Raw genomic sequence first — 26,118 nt, forward strand, 5'->3', positions numbered from 1 at the left:
AGAAGCAATCCAATTGAGAGCATTCAATTGGTGAATGCAAGTGAAGCATTGAGAGCTTCCAACATGGGAGAGAAATATTCTTAAGCATGTAGTTATATTGAAGGAGCATTTGGCTCCTCAATATGGGTATTACGAGTTTGCTTTGTTAAGGGGTATTTCTCAGGATTATGTATTTGGGCCTTGGGTGAGAGAAAATTATTTCTGAGAGTGGTTGTAATAATTTTCCACATAGTGAATATTTTTCTCTGGTTGTCTTGTGACAACGGCCGTGGTTTTTCTCCGGATTTGGAGTTTTCCACGTAAATCTTGTGTTGTGTGATTGGTATATTCTCCATTTAATTTTTTCTATTAATTTATTGCTTGATAAATTGCTTGGAGTGATCTTCGGAGGAAGTTCAATTTCCTAACAACAGGCAGGTGGTTGCATTTGCACATGCCGGATTGAATGCTTCGGGGACACAGATTGTGGTTGGGTCCATTAGTAAAATGGCTTTCACTGACGATTGATTCCCATTTCTATGAAAAATGTTTTGTGCTTCACATTTGAAAAGCAAAACTGGAGCCTCTTACATGGCTTATTTGAGTTGCCCCATCAGCAGTGCAAATTCTATGGGATCAATGAAATTGATAGGCCACCCTACTAATTAAACATAACAAGTAGCCCTACGCTGAAGCCAAAATGAGGTAACACTTCATATATCAGAATTTCAATGCACTATAATGCACATGCATTTCCATCATTTATAGTAAGTGTAATATAGTAATCGTAGTAGTAACAGATGCTTTTGGGCTAAATCTAAAAGCAATTTTGTTGAATTGGGAAAAGCTAAAAGGGTTCTTGGTGAAAAAAAAAAAAAGTAATACAAATTCTGTGGTTATGATGTGCTTACGCACTGGGAGATTTTCCTGAAACATTCGTCTCTGATGTGAGACTATCTTCAAAGGCTCTCTTATCAGGCTCATTTGATTGTTAGCAATAGCTGCAGTTGCCTGAGAATGAGAATTTACAGAAAAATTCGTCGGCTGCAGCAAAGGCTATTTATGTGAAGTGCACCTGAGACCTCTGTCCTTCTTCTAGCTCTCAGACCCTGGTGGCTATTCTTGAAAGTGCTGAATATGTGCCAATGCAAGCACAAAATACTCCCAAAACTGCATTGAAAATGCAAAATGCAATCTGATCGGGAAAAGAAAAATGTTAATCAGCAAATCTTTAAAAAGGACGACTAAGGTATTGCTTTACCAGAAACAATCCTCGCGAATAAGCAGAGTTTTGAATAGCCTGGAGAAGTTAAGTATTCTCACCTTCAACTTACTTATTTTACCCTGGAGTATTTTGAGGTAAAATACACATGGGAATATAAGAGTCTGTAGTAAAACAATGACAGAAACCGATGCATAAGCACATTTTCAAATAGCTCATATACGTAAAGTCTGTATTTTATCTATGTAGAGCAAACTTACAATTAGCATTGCGAGTAAAGATCCGATTAGTGACATCACAATACCTGCAGTCCAATGGCAGACAAAGCATTTCTCATGTTATATTTTTTGCATTTGCCGATGCACACTCAGTAATCAAAACAAAAGTTACAAAGATTCCAACATTAAGTATAAAATGTACTCACCGAAGTAAGGAAGTGTGAGAGCCACAACTAATGTTGAAATAGCTAAAATTGTTCTGATGATTACTGATACACTGTAAGATTGAAGCTCCTTTGAAGGCATGAGTTCCTCTAAACTTAATGCAATTGGTGTAAGCGTCATGGCATACTTTGACATTGGGATCAAAACCTGAAAAATACCAGGAGAAAAGAAAAAAACGTGATATGAGTAATAGAAACTGATCTTAACAGCAGCATCTCTGTAACGTTTGAGCTGGTAAGTATTTTGCTAGTCCAAATCACTTAATCTGTCGCTATACAGGAAGGTAAAGAGAATGCAGAGTTGAGTCTTTTCACCATACCGTTGTCCAGATTGCAACTTTGGAAGCTACAAATTCTTTGGGAAAATTTAAAGTGAATTGAGACTGAATTGAATCACCAAACATCAGGTAGCCACAGATTCCTACGCCGGCATTCAGAAGGGAACAGAAAACAAAGCTGCATTGGAATTAACATATATTGTCACGTCCACAATATTTTCTCTAATTTGTGATGTTTTACAGAAAAGTAGATAATAAGTACTTGTGAACCAAGGCAAATGTTCAACTATGTGGTAAACATGAGTATTTATAGAAGTGTTTAATATTTTTGCCTATTAAACTGATAGAGCTTAGCTAAGCTAGTAAACATCAAAGAATGTTTTACCTGATCATAAGAACAAATGGAAATTTTTTGGGTTCTTGCATTGAAGAATATATATTTGGAAAAACTGAATGGCCGGCATAGGCAAATCCATATAAACCAATTGTGACAGGCAGATTTGAAAGGTCGAGAGCTGTTCCGTAGGGATGAAATCCAACCGCATCCACCAAACCAATCCATAACAAGCAAAGAACCACCACACCTGTTGTAATCACTCCTCCAACTGAGCACATAATTTTAAAAAATCAGCAAGATATAATTTAAGCAATGGGTGCTAACAAAATGATGATCCATGAGATATTATGAGGATCAAAGATAAGAAACCTGAGATATAAGAGAGTAAAGTAAGATCTCGAAGCCAAACAGTTGGAAGTACGACAAGAGTCGCCGTAATGGAAAAGATTTTATGACAATCCAGATGTAGTCCACCAAAATTCATGCTGGTGTGTGGAAACAATGATGCTAAGTTATCACTCATCATAATAAGGTATTCAATACTAGCGGCCTACAGAAAATAGTAGTTCGACTTTTAGCACATGATGAGAATAGGGCACCAAAATAATGAGATAATATTGAAAAAGCATACAGGTAAGAAATAGAGCACTTACAAATAATTCCAAATATAAAACTATCTGCATTTCACAAAAAACACAGCTATCAGTGTCATTTTGAAGCAAGGATGTTAATTAACTTGTGTTGATTCAAACAAAGCTATAGACATGCTTATTAACATTAGAGTAGTGGCATATAATTTGGACTCACAGCTACAATCAAGCGACCGGTAATGCCAAAAGCAGCCTGCCCAACATCAGGGTAAGTCGTAAGTCCAGGAGCACTATCTAAACATTCCTGCAATAAAATCCCTGTATAGAAAGCAATGATGCCAAAGATGAAGAGCAATGAGAGACTAGACCACCCTCCTTCTTTGATTGCGTAAGGAGTTGCAAGGAGTCCTACTCCACAGAGAACATTGATTCCTGCATAATAGGAAAACTATGACTCCAAGTTTTAAAAGATATAGTGAAATCATAAACTCTAGAAAGAAATTAATAACATAATTGCAAGACTTTGACAAATGAAAATATTCATGCCTTTAAATTAGATAAAGCTGAAAAAGTTGATATCATCTTTGATTTCTTTATTCTAAATGTTGAGAGGAAGGGTATAGATTTTTACCATTAAGACATGATTGAGCAAGTGAACACTTCCTTGCCGGTGGTAATGAATCACTAATAGATGACATTCTTGAACGTGGCATGTCGCTGATATTTGATAATCTTGAACGGGAAGGTACGTTCCAATGGACTCTAGGGGAAAGCACTTCTTCTTTTTCTAAATCAGAAATGAGTGGTTTACTGAGGGAAGATTCCAAATAAGAAGCGGGTTGACTTCTCTTGTATAAGGAAGACATGGAACCGCTTAATGCTGACAGACTTGACGGTTTAAGGAAACCAAGCGAAGGAGAGGTGACAGTTGAATAAATGTCCATTGATTGCCTGCATACATACATTCAACAGACAGAGGTCAAGCGAATAGTAACTTATTCTATTTATTCTTCTTCTATACCGATCTTTGACAAACTACATTTGATTCACTGCTATGATTATCAGTTATTAAGGAAATTCTGCCATCAGTGCAATAGAAACACAAGTCCTGATGTGATGTTTAAGCCTGCTAGCATTCACTGGAGCACCTGAGACCCATGACACCTTTGACCAATTGAAGATGCATTTCATATGACTAGGCACAATAAAGCCGAGAAAACCAAAAGGCCACTCCGTGACCATGGATTCAGTTCACCAATGGCAGAAACTTCAATTTCGCCCCTTTGTTTTACAATTCCAATAGCAAAATGTTAGGGTCAAGCCACCTTGATGCCATATGTAACATCCCTCGCAAGTTTGTGTTCTACATAGTTAAGGGAACCCAAGGGCCTTCCTTCGATAGTGATGTGGGATGTGACTAATTGAGCAATCAAATGATTCAGTAACAGGTTCCTAAAACATACCATTATAGATCACTGACAAGGCTGATAACAGAAATATAGACATACCGGTAGCTCTGGGGCCAAGTGGGTTGTATGTCGATGCCATCAGAAGGATTTCTTGTGGGAGTGGAGTGCGTTGATGAGCTTTCAGATCCTGAATCGTCCTCGATTTCACCCATGCTATCCGCCTGATTTTCTTCATCATCCGTCAATGTTTCAGCCTGGCGCTCTCGGCCCAAATCCTCGTCTTGCATCTTCATCTTCTTCCACTTCTTGCTGACTCAATGATCAATAGCAAAACACCAACAAGAAAAGCACAAACAATAATAAAACAACCCGCAAATGCAACTTTTCTTGCACCCCAAGTATCAAACTTATGTAACGTAAACGTTTGCAAGATTGAGAACTTACACTGGCAAAACTTCTAAAAATGGCGATAATGCAAATTCAGATAAATTATCTTGGGTTTCGCAACTTGTGATTTGTGAATCCGTGTTTGTAGGAGATGGCGTGCATTTCTGTAAGCCTTAAGATACAAGAAGCTGCCTTGATCTTGTTTACTCATAAAAACGTGTCATATTATTAGCAGTTTTTCTAGAGAATTAATGACCGAATATTAATATCAACCACATGCAAATCAAGAAAAATAAAATAATTTTTTTAAAATTAGAGATGTGGTCATTCCGTGCATTCATTCAATAAAAATTTTACCACAATAAATTTAGAACAGATGACATTTAGTTATTAGAGAGTCTTACAGAGACCGTCTCGTGTAAGACTTTCTTATGCCAGAGTCAGGTATCAGGATTGGTGCTAAATGGGAGAGTTAATCCGCTAAGTATAGCTGTGGGTTTGAGTTGATAAGCTTAAAACTCTTTGTCTAACTTATCATCTTATGAGTGGAGTTGTATACAACTTATTGATGTGTTTTGAGATCAACATATGCTGACTAATCACTTAGAGAAATAACAATTTTGCTGCACTAATAAGCAAATTAGCGTTTAATCTATTCAAATATGATTGTAGAGTACTTCTTAAGAAATATTTTATTTCCATTACAAGATTATCTTAATGGATTAAAAATTATTTCCCTTCAAATGCGGCTTCGCTTATGGTTAGAAATCCCATCGAGCTTCGGAGATTAACTAGTTAATTAATTAATGAATATTCCCTATTCATTTCTCTGTGAGTCGATATATGCCACATTAGACGTCACATCAGTTGACATATCTATGTAAATGTAGTATTACACGTACCACTCAGTTCACATGATTAGGAAATATGAAATCAATAGCCCAAATATGATACAATTTAAACTTTACTAAAACGCAAGCAAATATATTGTCTTGGTGATCGCACAGGGATAACTTGATGTAACAGTGTTAGAGAAAGTGACTTTACAGTATAGGAATTACAGCAAGGGAAGATTAAAATTACAGATCAGAGAGAAGTGTGCACAGGATCTTCATTTATCAATTTGGTTGAGCTTGCCGAGACCATTGCAACGAGCACATACAATCTGAACCTCGTCTTTTCGTGCTGCATTTGCCCTGAGGGTCGCCCCTGACTTGCGAACAAAACCAGCTCCATCGCATTCAGGGCACCTGTGGCAACCACATCGCAGCAGCAAAAGCATTATTACGGTTAGCTCTAACAAAATGACATTTTACGTATGTGTGTACAAACCCAAAAAAAAAAAAAAAAAAAAAAAAAAAAAAAAGAGGCTTAGTATGGTATGATAATTACATGTCCTTGCGGGAGAAGAGGATTGGGAAGCCAGTTCCAAGCAGGGCAACTGCAGCTGCACCGGCAATCAGGTAAGTGGTGCCATCAGCCGAGACGTCACCGGCGGCTGCAACCACCGTCAATGATCTTTTCTTGTTCTTCTGGGTTCTGTTTATCGGTCTTGGTACAGCAAAGAAGCTAGAGACAGAAGGGCTCCTGGCTACATCCAAATTCTTCGTTGTGCTACTAGCATAAACACTCTGAAGTGGCACTATTGATGCCATCTTTTACTAGTTCTGAGAAATCAGGATGGACTGGGATTTTGATTTGTTTGATACCGAAGTCACACACGCACGCACACAAGGGTTTTGTAAGATAGTTTGTGGATCTGTTTGCTACAACATGGATAAGAGCCACGTCAGGATTTTGAAGATTCATGTGATATTCCGGATAAGGGTGGACCCAAATCTTACAGGCTCAAACCCAAGTTACCCCAAGAGCTTCACTAATGTAATCAAAACCAAATTCTGACTTGGCACTGGCTCTCCGAGCACGGAGCAGCCTCTAAAGCTTGTTGCCATTTATTTATCAGCGTTGCTATATGCCCCGAACTTAACGCCGAATTTACGTCCCGAATTTACCAAAACGCTACGTTTTAAAACGGTCACTTTTCCTTTTTAATTGCAGCTGTGCAGCACGTGTGTGTGAGTTTTAAAACGGTCACTTAAACCGTGAGCATTTGAATGTCAATTCCAACAGCAGCAAGACTTCTTGTTGTATTCCAACCAGTAAGCAATTTCACACACACATATCAGCAGCAACAAGTGCCCAAGATAATAAAAAACAATCCGGAGTTCACACACACAAAAAAAAAAAAAAAAAAATTGCAGCAACAATTCGAGCACCAACTCTAGCACCAATAACACTTCCAGCAAAAAACATTCCAACAGCAACAATTCCAGCACCAATAACGCTTCCAGCAAAAAAAATTCCAGCAGCAACAACCTAGTCAAGGGGAGCCGTGTGGCACTTTGTGAGTGGATGAGGAGGGAGAGAAGTTGACCCAGTTTGACCCGCAAACCTGGCCTGACTCGCAAACGTGACCCGGTTGGATTTCACGACCCGGCCACTCTATCGACCGATCAAGGTATTGATCTGAAGCTTGGAAGCCGGTCGTCATTTCCCTACCATCCTCGTCGCCGAAAACCAGCAAGAAAACCGGCGATTTAGCTCGAAAGAACCGCGGCTCCAACCACCTCCGCAGTCGATTTCGACGGAGTTTAGACGCACCACCGCGTGAGTTCTACTCCCTCGATTGCGTGACGGCGGTGGTCCATCGTCTGTGGGCTCGTTCGTCGTATGTGTCGGCTGTTCGCGTGACCGTTGGGTGATTGTTATTTGTGGGCATGATTGCTATTTGTGTTGGAGTCTGTGGTTTGTCAAAAGAAAAGTAAGAGAATGCGTGAGTGTGGTTTCTGATGCAGATTAAATTGAAAATGATGCATTTTCAACCGTTTTCAATTTAATCAAAACGACATCGTTTTTCTAATTCGGGGCGCGATTCGGGGAAAATAGCTTTTCCTTTATTTATTGAGCACTGCTATTTCCCCCGAATTTAACCCCGAACTGCGCCCCGAATTTAAAACGCACTGTTTTGATTAAATTGAAAACGGTGCGTGTAAGACATTTTCCTTTCCTTTCTTTGACCTGGGCACAAAACACATTTTCCCTTTCCTTTCTTTTGACTTGGGCACAAAAAATCTCGTTCACGAACAACTCACAGTGCACTCTCTCCCTCCTTTCCTGATCTACTCGAAACGAAGGTGACTCACAGAACTCTCTCCCCCTCTTTTCCTGGTCTGCTCACAACAAAGCTCTTTCTCTCCTTATCTTTGCCGATCTACACACAACAGCGAGCTCTTTATCATTTTCTCTCCAGATCTGCTCTCTCAGTGTGCCCATCTCGGTTGCTGCACTTCATCTCTGGTGTCGTTGCTGCTTCATCTCGATCTTTGTCGCTGCTGGCGCGACATCTCGCCGCAATCACTGCATCAAGCTACCTTTGTCGTACTTGGAAATTATTTGGAGGGGGCAAAATTTGTTCTTTACAAAGCCTTCAAATGCATTAACTTCTTGACTTCTCTTTTGTTTTTTCCCCCCTTGTTTTCCTGTAAGATTTTTAAGTTGCTGCTGGATCATGAACTTTGTTGCGGCTTTGTTGTAATTTTGTTGGCTATAGAATTTTAGGCTTGGCTGCAGAACTTTGCTGGATCATAAATGTCGATTTTTCTTCTTAGTTAGCCAATGTGAAAATCTACCTTGATAAGATCAGATTTAAACCTGCTAAACAATCAGGTGAAATTAATGAGATGCCTTCTAGTGAAATAGATTTCGTAAATCGTTAAATGAAAGTAAGTTTTGGTTTATTTGATTCACAATTATGACTGTAACAAATTAACAATGGCGAGTGCCGTCTAACTTAATCATATCTGTAATCTTTAACCAAGAAAAAATAAAACCTGCAGAGTGAATTATTGATGCTCATGCATGCAAGAATTTGACCAATCAAGCTAATATTAAGGTGAAGGGGTTCAGCGTGAGAATTGTCAAGTTAATTGCATGAACAATTCGCTTGTAAGGAAAAAGCAATGAAAGCAATGAAAGCAATGAAAGCAAAAGGAAAGCAGTCAAAGCAAAAAGGCAATCAAGCAAAACGCACCGTTTTTGACAATATTCGGGCGCGGATTCAGAGTTAAAGTCGAGGAGTTATGCTATTTACCCTGGGTCAAACCCTGAATGAAACCAAAACAACGTTGTTTTGGTTTCTTTTTTTTTTTCCTTTTTGCTTCCATGAAACGTAGTCGTTTCATGAAAACAAAAGCAAATGTCTTCGTTTTCGTCTTCCTCTCCTCTTCGATTCTCCTCTTCGTTTCACCAGCTGTTTTAGTCAACCAAAAGCAAACGTTGTCGTTTGACCCAGGCAAAAGCAAACCCAAACGTCTTCGATCTTTAGTGCTGCAGTTTGGCTGATCTAGTTAAGCGCACCGTATCCTTTAGAACTGAAGCCTAAGCAACCAAACAGCCCCTGCCTATACGGCAAACAAGTCCTCTTCTTCATCTCCTCTGCTTGGGCTCTGTTCGCCGTGTAATGGAACTCGTGAGCGGACGGTAGGACTCTCCGTTTTGATATGCCGTTAGCTAGTTTTTCGTTTACCGCCTTTTTCACCGACACTTGCTTGTTTCGCTTCTGCTTCTGCTTCTGCTTTGGCTTCTCCTGCGTTTTGTTGTCTTCTTTAAAGAAAGTCAAAGGGGGCGACGCGTCGAGCTTTTTTTCCTTTTCTTTTGAAAGAGAGAAAAAGATCGAAGACCAAAACTTTTCCTTCCCGTTTCCTCTCCCTTCGCTTAAAGCAATGAGAAAAATGACACACACACACACACACACATCACAGCTGTTGTTCAAGTTTTTGCTCGGGTGTGGTGAATCCGTAAATGCCGAAACTCTATCTTGTTTAAGCTTTTGCTTTTGCCTTGTCTGTGCCAAATCCTGTCACCTTTGAGGAAGATAAGAGCTAAAACATTCTGCATTTTGCTCGAGTGTGGTGAATTGAAGAGGAAGAGGAAGAGAAAGAAAAACAGCTGCGTTTTTCTGTTTCTCTACGTTTTTTCTATTTTCACTCGTCTGAAACGACTACATTTCATGGAAGCAAAAAAGAAAAAAAAAAGAAATCAAAACGACGTTGTTTTGGTTTAGTTCAGGGTTTGACCTGGTGAAAGTAGCATTTTCCAAGATCAAATATATCACATCCAAATTTGCTTGGTGAGTTCCCAGGGACTTGCTTAGGATTCTTTGCAAATTCTGCCACCAAGAAAGTATAATGCAGTCTCATTAGAACTGCGAAGAGTGACCCTTGGAAACAAGCAAACTGCAAACAACCTGGCCAGATTCAGCGCTAATACTTGATTTATGCTAAATTTGCTAAATTACTCATCATTTATTAACGCCATGTTTGATGTTGGATAAAGGATAAAGATCTTCTCCTGATTTGAGCTCTCATGAGTTTTTAAAGATTTTATAATTTTTAAGTGATAGTGTATGGATAGAATTTAAATTCTTTACTTTCTTTATTTATTAACTACCAATCACCCATATATATTTTTACTCAAGAAGCATATCAGAAGAGAATCATGATCCTTAGATAAAAGGTGAGATTATACTAATTTAAAAAATTAAAAAATTAGTACAATCCGGACTTACGTTTGATTGTCAAGATTAATAAATTAGTTTAAATTTTAATCCAACATTCATAAGACTATTAATCCCTATCTTCACATGGGTTTATATAGGACTAGATATTTAATAGTTTAAATTTGTTATTAATATCAAAAGTTTATTCAATAATTTAATGTCAACTTTTTTAAAATTTAATATTAAATCAAATTTGATTTAATTCAATAATTTTATTTTAACTAATATGTAATATGTTAAACATAAAAAATTATTCAATTTATTTAATTCGGATAATATTAAAATCTAAATAATAAATTAAAAAAATAATAATATGATTTAAAAAAATAATATATTATTTAAATAGTTATTTTAGCTTCGTTAAATTAAATTAAATATAATCTTGTCCGACACTATACAAACGAAAGATAGTACTATATAATCTAGTATAATCCAATCTAATCCTAAGAGTTAATCCAATCCACTCCGATCTTTCAAACGTAGCCTAAGTGTTTATTTCCATCTTTATCTTCATACTAAAAAATGCTAGCCTTTTAAATTTTAATCCCACAGGTCATTTGTATGGCACCTGTGAACCAAACAAACGGCTTTCTTATAAACTAGACAAGTACAATCAGTTAAGGAAGAAATCTTGGCCTATATGCGTGATACAGGGCACCTAAACATCTAATTAACAGTTAGCCCCCACAATAGACAAACTTAACAATTGACTAATAAACCCAAAACAAAGTTTCAAACAAACATGAGAGAGAACGGAAATGAATGACTGATCAAGAATTTACAGCTAACTACTTTCCCCAATATATATGAGAAAACCAGATTTTGCCACAGCCGATTAATTGGAGCTCTTCATGACAGGAAATATGGAACAAAAGCAAATAATCGGTAACCTAAATAGAATGAAGATTGAGATTACTCGTTGATAAGGGAAACAAGTGAAACAATTAATAACTTGCTTGCAGATTGCATCTGTTTTCAACTCCCATCACAAATTCAAGATAATCAAAATTTGGATCATGCAGCATAAGTTTGATTATGTCTACATCAGCGAACATGGCCCTAATTCCCAACTAAGAGTTCCTCTTCAATGATGGACCACCTGACTTTGCAGCCCCAGGAATGCAGAGCTGTAGACCGGCTTTTCTTAGAAGAATGGCATTTTCAACGAGTACAGACAAAAGAAAAGAAACATGATCAGTGAGACACACAGATTGGCCATGTTCAATGATATGAATAAAGTAAAATTCTAAAGGAGTAGGTGAAGATAAATGCACAAAATGTTTCCCCTAAAAGATCAAATACAGAAAAGAAATAAACCAAGTGAAAACTAATACAGGATTTGCAAAATATTCAAGATAAACATTAAGCTCAATACCAAACAGATTCAACTAAAATCATATGGTGAACTGGGAAGTGGATATATATATATATATATATATATATGAATATAGAGAAATATTCCAGTCAGGAATTTTAAAGTACGGGAAAACGCGAAAAACCTTTAAAACTGTAAGCCTTTAAAGCCATGTGGTTTTAAAGTTTTTAAAGTTTTCCCTAACTTTCCCCTAATTTAAAATCCCGGACCAGAAAACTACTCTATGTGTGTGTATATATATATATATATAAAGCTTAACAATGACCATGGACTCAACTGACCATACAGAGCAACAGGCTTCAAGTATGAATTCATTTACTAACTGGATGTAAAAAGTTTTGAATTTGACCACAAGATTCACAAGAATAGACAATAATCTTCATCTTCCCGCAATGCGCATTAATGACAGTGGCCCATTCCAACCATAAGATTCTGTTTTGTAATGAATAGCCAAATATACATTCTCAATTCAGAGAACCAATCACATGGTCAAAGAAAATAAAACAAAGACAACCCCCAGCAAAGTAGATGCAGAGAAACCCAAGGCGACTAAAGAGATGTAACATGAGATGAATTCCACAGATCAAAATTGCATAAACTAATGCAACTAAAACCACTTGCACAATTAGAATAACACATGAGGATTTGTATCACAATTGTACCTCTCAAGCTTTCTCTCTAATTGCATAGCCTACTTCTTCCTTTTCCTTGTCAAATCAAGCTATCTCCTACAGTCCTACCAGTTCAAATAAGTTGAAAATTAACGTTGTTGACTTGAATCCTTAACCGTTCCTCAAAGTGTCATTATTTACAATACCTTAATCATACACTTTACAAAAGTATCATTCGGTTGAGTGGAGAAAGCCAACCAAAAGGCATACTATAAACCCTAAACAAGCAACGAAAGCTAATACAACCTCCGACCACCCACATGAAACTGACTAAAGTAATTGGCAGTGGCAGTCTCACTGGACCTACCATAGATAACATCTAAAAATGGACTTCTCCGATTAAACTCAGCAGTTGCCCGCGAAGTGGGAAGCCTAATCCTTCCCAAAAGTGAAGTAAAACCCCTAAAAGCACGAGCAAATCCATTGCCCTCCCTTGCCCTTCTTCTGCTGGGCACCCATGAAATCCGCCGTGGAGCCCCGATTGGAGCATTGAACCCACCATCCATTTCGGTAAAAACAACGGGTAGCTCTCTCTCGGCGGCTCTTCTGCTGCCATTGAACCTCCCTACAGCGAACCCGCCACCGGGCAACCTCCAAATTGTTAACCCCAGCGTCTCATCGGGGCCACCTCCGACATTGCTGCCTCTGTCATTTGCTTCATTCGGCAACTCGCGCCGGCACAATGGGCACGAGTTGCGCATCGAAAGCCAAGGGAGAATACATTCACCATGATAAATGTGCTTACACGGCATCTCACGAGCCTCCGAATTGAGCTGGAATGGCTCTTTACAAACGGCACAGTGCGATTCCTTCGCCACGTGGCTTTCTGCAATTGTGACCACCGGCATTGACTCGATCGCAGCCTTTGAAGCCGGAGGGTTCACGAACCTCGTCACCCCGTTAAAATCTAACTGTGTTAACTGGTCGAGGACCCGGTCAAAACCCGAACCCATCAAAAAGTCCGACATGCTCGCGGGTAATGGCCTAAGACCCGCCCCGGTAGCGTCGTCATAAAAAAGCTCGAAGTTTCCTCTCTCCATGGCAGTTCCTTCATTTCCACCGCCTGAATCAGGGGTCCGGGGCCCACGGAGGACGATGACAGGGTTGAAAGGGGATCGGTCTCCGCCGTTTCTCCGAGTCCGACCAAACCTCGTGGTCGGGAATGTCTCCGGGTTTTGGGTGTCGTCTAAGTACATTTCGGCGGCGGGATATCTCTCGTTCGAAGGTCGCCGAATGGTTTCAATCTGTTCGATGAAGCCGGTATGGCAATCGGGGCAAACGATTGCGTCTTCGGTCCTGGCCTGAATCCGGATGATCCGGTTGCAGCGGTAGCACCAGTACGACAATCCGATTGAAGACATAGATTAAAGAACAGAAGAAAGTTTCTATTTTTCACTCAGAAATGATAAACCCTTCAGATCTAATGTTCAATTTTTATAGACTTGAACAAAAGAATCAGCAATTTCAAAAACCCTAAATTTTAGAGATAGAAAGGGGCGTAGAGAGAGGCGCGGTGAAGTGATGAAATAATAAACATTGGGAACTTTAAAGCGTAGTAAGCAAGACTCGGCGGTGAAAGCGCGTCCCTGATGAAGAGTTTTTTTTTTTTTTTTTTTGACTCTAACTGCTGAAGTCAATGAAGCGTGAGTAGCACGCCTCGCTTTCCTTCCAGGAAAAACAAAACAGAACAAGAGCAAAATACAGAGAGGTCCTTTCTTTTTTTATTAATCATATCCAACGTTTCAAAATGATGTGTTATATGTTATGCGTCTAGGAGGGAAATATTTGGAAGCTAGATAAGAAAGATGCTGAGCGAATATAAAGAAGAAATAAGCTAAGGCAGTAAGTCTTTGTCATTCTTCATTCAATTCGTGTGTAATATTTACCAACTATTAAGTGGCTTATTTATAGTTTTCAAGTCATTATCTATTAGTATTCACCAGTCATTAGTATTTATTATTTGTAAGAGCAAAGCAGACACACTAATGAAATTAAAGAGTAAAGTATAGAAATTTCACTACTAAGACTAAATAAAAATAAAGTTGAGAAAAGACAAGTGTATTCATAATGTTATATAATAAGTCCTTAAATTTTATTGGTGGCAATTTGGGTTAGTTTTGACATATCTTATTCTAAATCAATGGCATTTTAAATTTAAGTCAAACATAAATTCGACATGTTTATTAATTAGGTTAGAGTTTTAACATCCATTTAAGTTACTTTGATTTCTCAACTATTGGATGTTGGCATATCTACTTGAAATCTAGTTAATTTTGGTTTAAATTTTACCATTTTTATTTTCAATTATGGAAAATACAACTTCTTTTTGTTTGAAAGGAAATATAGTATGATAAGTTAAAAAAAATGATTAATCGAATAGTTTCCTATACATAAGTTCGAAACTATAAATTTGAACATGAGATGAATAGTAAATGAGTGAAATAAATTTGGGATGTTTAATAATTATATTACTTTAAATCAATTGATCGTATCTCTAATAGCAATTATTAAAAAAAATAGACAAGTAAAGTGAATATCATGTGATTAATTTCAGTTCGAAACATTGATGAAATAATTATTTAAGCCGAGATGTGAGTTCAAAATATTAAAAAATATTATCCTTTTAGAAACTCTTGTATTAGTATTTATAGATATTTCTTTTTTTATAAAAATAACAGGCGTTGAGAAATTTTTATTTTAAATTGCATTCTAAATAACGTGTGTTATTTATTAAGTAATTAATAATTTTTTATATTATTTAATATGAAATTTTAGGATATTCAGCACTCAGTAGTAGTATGACTCTTTTTTTAAATTGTTAAGGACTTGTATGCAACAGTTAGAAATTAGTTAGACCCAACCGTAATTAATCCAAACAATAAACAGCGTTACTATTACTAAGGTGTACGTACCGTCTGGCGTGCAAACGGACGAGAAAAAAGACGTGTACGCTGATTGACGTTTCGAAGTAAAAAATTAAAAAAAAAAAATCTCTTTGAAAGACAATATTCCACCGTCGGACAGCCACGTGTGACCCATTATTAACCGCTGACCCGCCCCCAACTAACCACTCTCCTCACCCATCTGCTACTACTATGCGCCAAAAAACAAAAAAAAAATTGCCAAAACTCATCACCGTCGCCTGCGAACCGCGAAATTATCCGTCTGCTTTGCCGTTGGTGTGAAACTGGAATAAGCCAACCGCTGACGGACAAAATTAAATCTTTATGTGCGGATCAGAATATTCCACGTTTTAAAATTACTTTTAATTTTAATTTTCATTATTGTTTTAATTTTTAATTTTTTGTTTTTCTGCGGGGGTGACAAATTATTGGTGTCGTGAGCTGGCGCTCACTAGCTTCCAACAGAGGCTAACATGCGCCCCAGTGTGAACGATACCGAATCTTAGCAAAAGCGATGAATCTATTTATTGTAATAGTTGTTCCTATAAAAAAAAAAAAAAAATTAAAACGTGCGTCTCCGGGTCCGATGTCTATCGCCGAATGGAGCGCCAATAGAATCTTTCTTTTTTAATTTTTTTTTCTTCTTTTCTAGAAGGGGAGACTGTCACTTTCTGAATTCTGAGGGTAAAAAATCGGCTCAATTGATTTGATTTTTTTTTTTTAAATAATAACTTCATATGATTTATTGAATTTAAAAATTGGAATCAAATTGATTAATAAAAAAATGTTTGATGTAAGGGGAAAATTCTCGTGGTTGTGAAAAAGATGCTTGTACGGTAAAGCTGTGATGTCATTTCAGGTCGCGATTACCCACGTCCTGGCTAACGGCGTACCACACGGGTTTTATGAGTGCTCTTGAATTTTGTTTTTTTTTTTAAGGAAACCGAAATTTGAAATTTGAAAATATCAATAAAAACTGAATTACTGTGAAGATTTTACCGCGTTCTATTAAATTTTTTTACAGTTTCAGAATGACCAGTCATAGAGTCTGCATTGGCTACGAGTACGATGATTCGAGTCGGTACCGTAATTATTATATCTAATAAATAGCAGGTAATAATTATTACAGCATTTAATTGAGCGGAGGGATTTTCACGAGCAATGGTGTCCTGAGCATTTCTCTTTCTCGGGTTAATTCACAATTTAAACGAGAACAATATTTTACAAGGAGCCACCGTCACATTTCCGAGTGTTCATTATATCGTGGACGCTAAAGCTGACTAAATCATCTTTAGATTTTTTAAATTTAATTTTTAGATAATGTATTGCTCAAAGAAAAAAAAATAAGTGGTGTAAAAAAAAAAGTAATTTTAGATGAAACAGTAACTAAAAAAACTCAAAAAAAAAAAAGAGTGATAATAATAAGAGAAATCGCCAAGTTTGTTCATTGTTGTTGGTCATAGATTTTTGATACATTCATGGACTTAAGTATTAACTTGACATGTATGGTTCAAACGAAGTGATCGTAGATAAGCAAAAAATATGGATTAATCAAATATTTTTTGAGTCTTTTATAAAACAATCATGCTTTTCACACACATTTAATCTCCCTATAATATTATAGTTCTATGGTTATTAGAAAATACATAAAATAAAAAATATGGATTTAATTAAATTAAAATATCTTTATCAATTACGAACCCTAACTACATTTTAATCCTAATATATGCTAAAATTAATTTTATTAATAAAATCAAAATAATTTAGAAAGAAATAAATTGCCTAATAATTATTTTTATTATGAAATAGTACGTTTACAATTTCTAAATTAATTTATTCTAAATGATAGTAAAATCTAATTAAAACTCTATTTTAATTTTACGTTCTTTTTTATAATTTCGTTAAAGAAAAAGCTACAAATAGAAAAAGAAGGGTTTCTAAAGAGTTTTATAGGGGTGTCAGAAGCTCTCCACTCTTTATGAAAGAAGTTCCAACGAAACAGGCCCATAACATGAAACGAGAATTGGGAGTCACGTAGACCCTTTTTGCACACACCCCAAGCTCATGTAATGTGTTGCGCGGTCTTCTAGCTATGCACCAACTGGCTACTATAAAAAAAAAAAAAAAAGGTGGAGAAAGTATGAGTAAAAATTCATATTATAAAAAATTATTCTGAATACTTTAATTTTAATAAAAATTCATATTACAAAATTTCCATTATGTGAATTAATATCAACGACAATATATCACAAGTTAATATTATATAATTACTTTAAATATGCATATGGCATACTCATTATTCAATTTATAATTCTCAGACTTTAAACTTGAAACTTTTACATTCAACCTTTTTATTTTTTGGCTCTGTCCCTCCTTCATCTCTTTGTCTTCCTCTTCTCTTTCTTTTTTCTTTTTCTTAGCATTCATGGAATTTGTTTTTCAAATTTTTATGTTCTAATTGCAAGTTATTTTGTGTGCAAAATTCATGATCGAACATAAATAAATAAAAAAATTAATCATTAGAATTATATTAAATAATTTATTTACAACTTGACTTAGTTATATTGTTTTAAGTAATAAATTCGCTGGGGCTAGGATCAGCACCTTTACCTCTTACTTGTCATCAAGATTAGTTTAATTAGAACAAAAAACATAGATCCAAAAAATTTTAATTTTTCATTCAAATTAAAATTGTAAACTTTTTTTTATCAAAATTTTTGAGGAGTGTGAAAAGCTCCACTCACATATAACGAATAGACCACAATGGTGTTTTCTCGCATATTTTGTACATCTATTGTTTGGCTTAAATTGAATTGTAAAAAATAATGCCATTACAAAAAAAGCAAACAATAGGCGACAGACAGTTTCTGACAAATTCTAGGTAAAATAACTTAAATCATAAATTTTAATATATCACATACCAATGATGGTTTTGTGATAGAAATATTTTCTATCATGAATTTATGATGATTTTGTAATAGAATTATCCTTTTTCACAGATTTATGATAGAATTGTGATGGAAATTTGATCTATCAAGAAATTGTGATGGAATAATGATTTTCACCGTGTTTGACCCAAATTTGATATATTATTTTATTTAAAAACACAAAAGGTGCATTTTAATAATTAAAAAAAATGCTAGCAAAATGGTACACTTTTTGGTACTTAACGCTCATTTTCTTTTCTTCTCTAAGTGTTAAACATTCAAACACTTGGAAATCAAAATCCCTAAAAGCTGCTTCTGTAGCTAGAGATGGCAACCAAACCCGGACCCGGATTGGACCCGAATTGAACCCGGAAAATCCGGTCCGGGTTCAACCCGCACCGCAATAATTTTTATGCGGAATCCGGATCAATTTTTGAGAACCCGCATACTTCCGGGTCCGGGTCCGGTTTCAGATGAACCCGCAAATCCAGAACCCGGATCCGGATATTATTTATTAAATATAAATAGAAAAATTAAATAAAAAAAACCAAATGGAACCCTAGATCTCTCAATCTCTCTCGTTCGGTTCCTCTCTCGATCTCTCACTCTCTTCAACTGTAATTTCTCTTCTCTCAATCTCTCATATGTTCCTCTAATCCTCTCTCAATCTCTCTCACCCATTCCTCACTTAATCTCTCTCACTCTCTCTTCAACTCTCCGTAATTTCTCTTCTTCAGATTAAATCAGATCCTTCGCAGTGTGGCCTGTCATCACCTTCACGGTGCGGCTGTCATCACCTTCACGGCGTGGTTTGTCATCACCTTCACGGCTGTCATCACTCATCAGCATCACTCGTCTCATCTCTCACTCTGTCGCGCCCAGCAAAAGTGGTTGAAATCCACCTCAGTCGCGGCTGTGTTCTGTGTTCATCAGCATATCCTTAAGCTGCCGCTGTGAATATTTGTGAGTCTCGGCTTTTCTCTTTACAATTTGTGAGTCTCGGCTTTGCTTTAGTTGTTGGTTACTGTAAATTTAGTGCTAATTTAATGAGAACTGTACTGCCCTCTTGTTGATAATGATGGTGCTTTAGCATTCTAATCTTTTTAAGTTTGTAGCGCTTTTACTTTCGTAGATTTTAGTTTTTGTATGTGCAATTTGGATGAAAAGGTCTGCTTGTTTGTTTGTTTGTTGGAAAGGAGGATAAAGTAAGCAATCCGGTTCTGGAAATCTTATTTGTGTTCTGTTTTTTTGCGTTTTTTCCAGCAGCTTAAGTAAAACAATCCGGGTTCAAAACCCAGAATCCGGAAACCCGAATTTTTCCCGGTTGAACCCAGACCGGACCCGGATTAAAAATAACTGGGTTTAATGCGGGTCCGGTTATGAGAATTTTGTGTCCGGGTCCGGATCCGGAGCAGCCGAACTCGGACCCGGACCCGCAAATTGCCATCCCTATCTGTAGCTCATCTATCCTAGTGAGAATTCTTAATCCCCAAGTTCACTGGTTAATCGTTTTTTTTATTGCTTTAACTTTCGTTTTAGAAAACTTGTTTGATGTGCACTACAAGAAAAATGATATTTTATTATAAAAAATTTTGGTCAGTAAAGATAACATATTAGTCACCTTATACATTCTATGACGAAAAATAAATCGTCACACGTTAGTCATAGAACGACCCTCTTAAAAGGTTCTAGCGACCAAAATTATTCTCGTCATATTAAAAATATGTTTCTGTGACAAAAATCGTTGTCTGAAAATAAAGCTAAAATTGTCACAAATGAGATTCAAAATGGTCAAATTAGAGATTTAGAAATGCAATAAATGACAATTCATATTTGTCATATTAAATGATTTATAGTGACTATAATATTTGTCTCAATATGTGATATAATATATATAGTGACCATAGTATTTGTCTTAAGAGTGTGAATATAGTCTCAATAATTACTAAAAATCATCATTTTAGCGGTTTGAAGATATAATTAGCAACGCTATTTTTTGTTGTTGAAGTTTACATATCGCGACGTTACATAATCGTCTCAAGTTGTTGTAATTTGTGACAGTTTTTGCAAATACAAATGGTAATTAATTTAGTCTCAAATTTGTTTTGAGAACAGTTTATATAGTCTCTCATAAATTTTAATAACAATATGTAGTCATAGAATTCAAAATTTAATGACAAAAGAACTTTTCAAGTGACAATATTATTAACATAAATATAATCCATCACAAAGAGATCTAAAATCTAAAAACTCAAAAAATAATAGTCTACAAATAAGATTACATTGTAAAAGAAAAATAAGAGCAATATTACACAAAATGATAATTAAGTAAACAATGATATTTTTTTCATGAATCCTTCAACTTCCTTAAATTTGCTATCTTGTTCTTGATTTTAATTTTTGGGCCTTGTTTTACTGAGACAATGTTATAGCAAAGGATGATTTTGAAGGTACCTGTCATTTTCGAACTTTATAAAATTAAAGATTTTCCCAAAAGTATTTCACAATTTTATCATCATTTTCCTCCATGTATCATTTGGCCATACATGATTAAAAAAATAATATTAATAATAAAAGAACTTGAGAAAACACTTAATTGGTGCAGAAGAATAATCTTACAAAAGAAAGTCTTATTGCCAATGCATAAAAGAATAGTAAATAGCAAGGCAAGTAGCTATAAATAAAAATATTTAGGTAACAATGCAATGTTAATTAAAATTCTCAATGAAACATATCTACAATCAATTCTTTCATCCAATAAAAATATGTGAAAAAAATTCTAAATGAAAGACCAGGAGATTACAAGCACATACTTGCTTTCAATATTACTTCAGTATAATCAAAAGATTACAGCACATAATCAACCTCGATACACTTGCAAAATTTTGCATCCAAAACTCTTAAGTTAAATCTATCAAATAGTTGGTGTCAAACTTGAAACTTGAAAAATTAAATTATGAAGCAGTCAATGAATCAACATTTACAATTCAATGAGTATAAAGTTGAAAGAAATAAAAGATTAAGTTAAAAAGAAAAAGAAAAAAGCTTACACATCTAGATTTTGTATGGAGATTATTTGAACCTTCTTTGTTCATTCCAATTCATCTTTTGAAACAAAGTAATCCAGAAGACTCTTCATGCCTTTTTGTTATCTCAATACAAAAGAAAATAAATTCATTAATTTATATTAAACATACAACATCCACGTTAAAAAAAAAATTAACAAAAGCTTGTTGACCTTTATTTAGTCACTTCATGTACACTTCCTAGCAAATCCAACAATATTTTGAGCAAATTGTAGAAACCCAAGCTTTATCACCATCCTTCAAACCAACACATCAAAGCTACCTGATATTTTATAGTTAAAATTTGTAGCTTAAATATTCTATAACTCTAACTTCTAATTATATCGGTTGGACTTGAATAACTTATTAACTGTTTTCATTATATTAATACTAGCTGTAATTTTCTTTAAAAAAATAAAGAAATATGATTTTTTTTTTAAACCAACATATTAAATATGCAGTTTTAGAGACATATAGTATTTATAGATGCAGCAAAAGGAAAGCATATGATAAAGTAACTTCATATCATGATAAGAAAAATTCAAAACAAAAAACTAAGCATTAACATTAAAATCAACACTAACTGAACAATAGCAAAAGCCAAAACAAGTAACCAATATAACTCCCAACTTCAAAATCTTGCAACATAAACGTCAAGCGAATAAATCCCAAATTCAGAAGGTACATCTTACTTGTCGATCTAGTAGCTTCTCGGACCATGCTGCACATATGTTGCCGGGATACATGAAAACCCTACTCTATCTCCCATGGATTTGGGAGGAAGATTGGACTTGAACTTGGCGCGAACGATGCCGCTGTTACCGTGAGATCTGGCAACTTTTCCCTATATGCAACGGTAGTGGGTCCCGTTCTTCTTAGTCTTGGCCTTGTAAATGTAAGCCAATCGCTTGCCGCAGTACCACGCCACCTCCTCCTTTGTGTTCACTCCCTCGATCTAAATTAGTGATGTGTTTGGACACTGGTTTGATTTTGACCTTTTGTATCCCAGAATTGTTCCTCGAACATAGAGTCTGACGCGCTCGCCTTGCCTGCCCTTCACCATTGTTTACGATTGAAGCTCTGCCTGCCTGCTTGCCGCGTGAGTTTGCGAAGAAGAAACCCTAGTTAGAGGACTTAAATAAAGAAATATGATTACTTACGTACCAATTACCAAATTGAAGCGAACAATAATAAGAAGATCCCAATTTTCTAAAGTTCTTATGAAGCAATATTAGAAAAAGAAAAAATATCTAATATCATCAATCATCACACTAAACCCATTACCCAAATTGAAAATTCATCTTAATATCCTAACTTCACAAAAGTTTCTCAAAACCTAATAAATTTTTCCTTCATTTATTTGCATATATTTTCTGTTTTTCTTTTACCACATTCTCTTAGGAATTTTATCAAACATTTGACATGCATAAAAATATTTATATAATAGAACAAAAATTTCAATCCTTAATTTCACCAAACACAAAAAATAAATAAATAAAATTTACATAATCCAATCCCAACTGAACTAATCAAAATCAAATTGGCTGAGTTTATATATACTCACAATTTTAAAGTAAAGGGAGAGATGGAAGTGAATTTTGTTGAATGGCTTTTTTGGGCATGCGTGAGTGGATAGGTGAAGGTGGGTGCTTTTGGGCAGCGGCAAAGGGCTTGATTCTAATGGCCCTCGTGGTGGCTGAGGCAGAGTTATGGTGTTGCCCCCCTAGTCACGTGTTTTCTGTTCACTCACACACATGCACAAACTGGAAGGGAAAAAATGATAAAGATGGGTAGTTTTTTAATACAAAACTAATCAAAGTGAAGTGGCCAGGAAGGAAGAGGGAGATAATTGATTTTTTATTTATTTTTTGTTTAGATTACAACAAAAATGGCCGACGAGGGAGTGGGAGGGGATTAATTTGTGTTTCACGATTTTATTTAGAGAAATTTAAGTAAGAAATGTAGGTTCCATTTAAGTTTAGGTTTTTTTGTGCTCACATTCAAGCAAGTTTAAGGTTTTATTTAACTTAAAATTACAATCATCAATTTATTACCTAAAAGTTGAAAAACTTCAATTTACTCCCATTTTAGTTCAGAAGATGATGGCAAAATGAGAGGGGGCACAATGATGACTTTTTAAAAAAAAAATTCTTAACAGTAAATAGATGTAAATTAATGTTTTTACACTTTAATAAAATAAAATATCAATTGTTTAATTAAATATATAAAACAAAAATGGTTGGTCACAAAATATAATATAATTATGAAAACTATTGATTATTATTCTTTTTTTTAAAGTGTTGTAAAGCTCACCACCCAAAAAAAAAAATGAATCAAATACTAAATAATGTGCCTCTGAAAAAAAAAGGTCATGAAATATAATATTACTCAAGATAAAATTTTAAACTACTATTTTTTAGTTTTGTCACAGTAGGTAAATTATCTGTAACAAAAAAATAGGGTCTTGAAATTAATCAAAACATATTGGTTTTGGAGACTAATATTTTTGTCACAAATCATTTGATTAATTTTACATTCCTCTTTTAGTTACGAAATAATTATGTCACTTATAATTATATTTCGCTACCATATTTTTTTGTCATAAAAGATGATATTTTGTCCAAAAAATATCATTTTTGGAGGGAATTTTTTACGCTAAAAAAAGCATGCCCTTTTGCGACTAATTTTATGTTTGTCACAAAACATTTAATTAGGTGACCAATTAATGGGTCTTAAAATAAATATTATTTGTTACAAAATATAATATGAGCCAGGATGAAATTATTGGCTACGATTTTAAACATCGTCACCATAATTGTTATTTTATGACAAAATCTACAAATGTCGTAATAAAAATTGTCTTAAAAAGTCAAATTTCTTGTGGTGGTGAATGGCCTTGGTCTAGTTGGACTAAAGAATTAAATCTACAAAGATTGTGAATCTTATATCTTTCATAGTTTTTTTTTTATTTGCTTGAACTGGAAAGAACTAGATTGTTTTGTGTATGTTTGAATTTTGTTGATGCTAGTTTTCCTTTAGGCAGCTCAATAATTCTGAAACTGAAATGTTGAAGGGATTATTAGTAAATATTTTTGAAAATTTAGAATATAGTGTTGTGTGGTTTTTTATGATGTTTGATCAAAGTAGGTAAATGCTCTTGCTACACATTTGGTCCTATGCTCTTGCTACACATTTGGTCCTCCAATTATGAAGTGCTTCACTTTACATAAGGTAGTGTCATTAATGATGTTGTTCAAGGCGGCCGAATTGGATTACTTTAGAAATTTATAATTAGGTATTTGAATAAATGGTTAGACATCTCTGTCTTTTGCTTGAACTCTATGAATTTTTATTTCATGTTTTATTATATTTTCTTGATGTTTTGATGGGTTTCATTAACTTATAATCTTTCTAATTCTTTGCTTTCTTCTATTTTAGAACTAGTTTTGAGATAGATACCCCTATTGCAACTGACAAAATTTGACTACTGCTACAAATACTTCATTTGTGAAAATGATTGCTGGCTTGTGGTAAAATTGCTAATTTAAAATATTGTGGAGACAGAGTTCTTATGAAAATGTGAAGCGATGATAACATATATTGGCATTATAGTAGCATGTGATGAACTTTTTTCTCCTTTTCTTAAATTAGGCAATTGAATTGTCAATTTTGCTTTCTTTTAGCTTCTATGTTCTCTTTTTCTCTGAAGGTACGATAGATATTTTCATTCGGATAGTTCAGCTTATAAAAAAATTGCTATGTGCAATTATTAGATTGTAAACTATTATTAAGGTATGCATGTTTGTTCATAGTTACATTGGTTATTGCTGTAATTCTTTTCTTGAACAGGAATAAGATGCTGAGTTATGGGACTAGGAGTTACGGGACTTGTATTCTTGAGGCCAACAATTGCAGGCTATTTAGGATATTTTGTGAAATTTTGGATTGTTGTAGTTTGAATACTTGAATGATATGGATTGTATGATTAAATGGATATCCAGGTTGTATTATTTGGATTTTTTAATTTTTTATATCATATTTAATATTTATTTTAAATTTATAAATTTATTTTAGAAACAAATTTGTGGAATTTGAGAATTCTAATAGCAACAGCAGCAACGACGACGACGTTAATATTAATTCAATACAAATAATGATAACATCATAATTCAAAATAATAATGCTTTTTAAGTAATTTTAATATTGAAATAATATCAATTTTCAGCCAAAAAATTTAAAAAAATTCAAAATTTTAATAATTTTAATTTCCCATTAAAAGATTGAGTGACATATATATGATTGTAAAAAACTGTCATGAATTCATGAAGAAAAATATTCTATTATAAATTAATGATAGTGATATACATGATGGATAAATTATCTGTTATACACCATCTTTTATGGCAGTTGTTTACGTCATCTATTGCCTTTTTTTGTAGTGTGCTTTGTAAGTAACATCATATATTAGCAATTAGTCCACGAACTTGGACTTTCTTAAAGTTGAAAAAAAAAATGTCATATAGTGTAATTATGTGGCGTAACAATCTTCCTAAACTTTAAGAAAGTCCAAAATTCTAGATCATATGAGTACTCCATCATATATACTCCAATAAATTCTTAACAACACATCATTTTTATTTCGAGCCTATATAAAAAGGATTTTATTTAATTAAATGTAAAATAATATAACATCTGATAATTTTTTTTTAGTTTCTAGTTCATGCTTATAATAATGTTCTAAATTAATAGATGAAAGAAAAATATTACAGTTTTTAAATTAATATATCCTAAATAATAATTTATATAAAAAAATCGCTGGAAAGAAATAATTTTTTTTAAAAAAAATATATGTAATAGGTATCATTTGGAAAAAAAAAATTGCATGATTACAATGATTATAAGCTCATTCAATGGCT

At 34.6% G+C, this 26,118-nt stretch overlaps 3 protein-coding genes and 1 pseudogene across 4 annotated transcripts; all 4 read right to left on the reverse strand.

Annotated features, from left to right (window-relative positions):
* Positions 1-697: 697 nt before the first annotated feature.
* On the reverse strand, positions 698-4,970 carry LOC102610182 (amino acid transporter AVT1D). 2 transcript variants are annotated; one of them, XM_052443627.1, is made up of 12 exons: positions 4,702-4,961; positions 4,357-4,566; positions 3,480-3,799; positions 3,066-3,280; positions 2,912-2,935; positions 2,628-2,808; positions 2,307-2,526; positions 1,964-2,099; positions 1,626-1,791; positions 1,462-1,505; positions 1,303-1,365; positions 698-1,174 (listed from the first exon to the last, which is right to left on the reverse strand). In XM_052443627.1, the coding sequence occupies exons 2-12, from the start codon at positions 4,548-4,550 to the stop codon at positions 1,082-1,084; spliced, it is 1,656 nt and encodes a 551-aa protein (XP_052299587.1). In that variant the 5' UTR covers positions 4,551-4,566; positions 4,702-4,961; the 3' UTR covers positions 698-1,081. The 2 variants fall into 2 exon arrangements, with proteins under 2 accessions (XP_052299587.1, XP_052299588.1); XM_052443628.1 differs by having other exon boundaries at positions 2,307-2,505; positions 4,357-4,970.
* Positions 4,971-5,592: 622 nt separating this feature from the next.
* On the reverse strand, positions 5,593-8,344 carry LOC102609873 (hypothetical protein). The gene is made up of 2 exons (XM_006480807.4): positions 6,037-8,344; positions 5,593-5,894 (listed from the first exon to the last, which is right to left on the reverse strand). The coding sequence occupies exons 1-2, from the start codon at positions 6,297-6,299 to the stop codon at positions 5,756-5,758; spliced, it is 402 nt and encodes a 133-aa protein (XP_006480870.1). The 5' UTR covers positions 6,300-8,344; the 3' UTR covers positions 5,593-5,755.
* A 3,654-nt stretch (positions 8,345-11,998) lies between these two features.
* On the reverse strand, positions 11,999-14,174 carry LOC102609491 (E3 ubiquitin-protein ligase RDUF2-like). The gene has a single exon (XM_006480806.3). The coding sequence runs from the start codon at positions 13,666-13,668 to the stop codon at positions 12,544-12,546; it is 1,125 nt and encodes a 374-aa protein (XP_006480869.1). The 5' UTR covers positions 13,669-14,174; the 3' UTR covers positions 11,999-12,543.
* A 7,523-nt stretch (positions 14,175-21,697) lies between these two features.
* On the reverse strand, positions 21,698-23,188 carry LOC102609206 (60S ribosomal protein L35a-1-like; annotated as a pseudogene).
* Positions 23,189-26,118: the final 2,930 nt, after the last annotated feature.

The sequence above is a fragment of the Citrus sinensis genome, chromosome 6 (genome assembly GCF_022201045.2).
Source record: "Citrus sinensis cultivar Valencia sweet orange chromosome 6, DVS_A1.0, whole genome shotgun sequence".
NCBI lineage: Eukaryota > Viridiplantae > Streptophyta > Magnoliopsida > Sapindales > Rutaceae > Citrus > Citrus sinensis.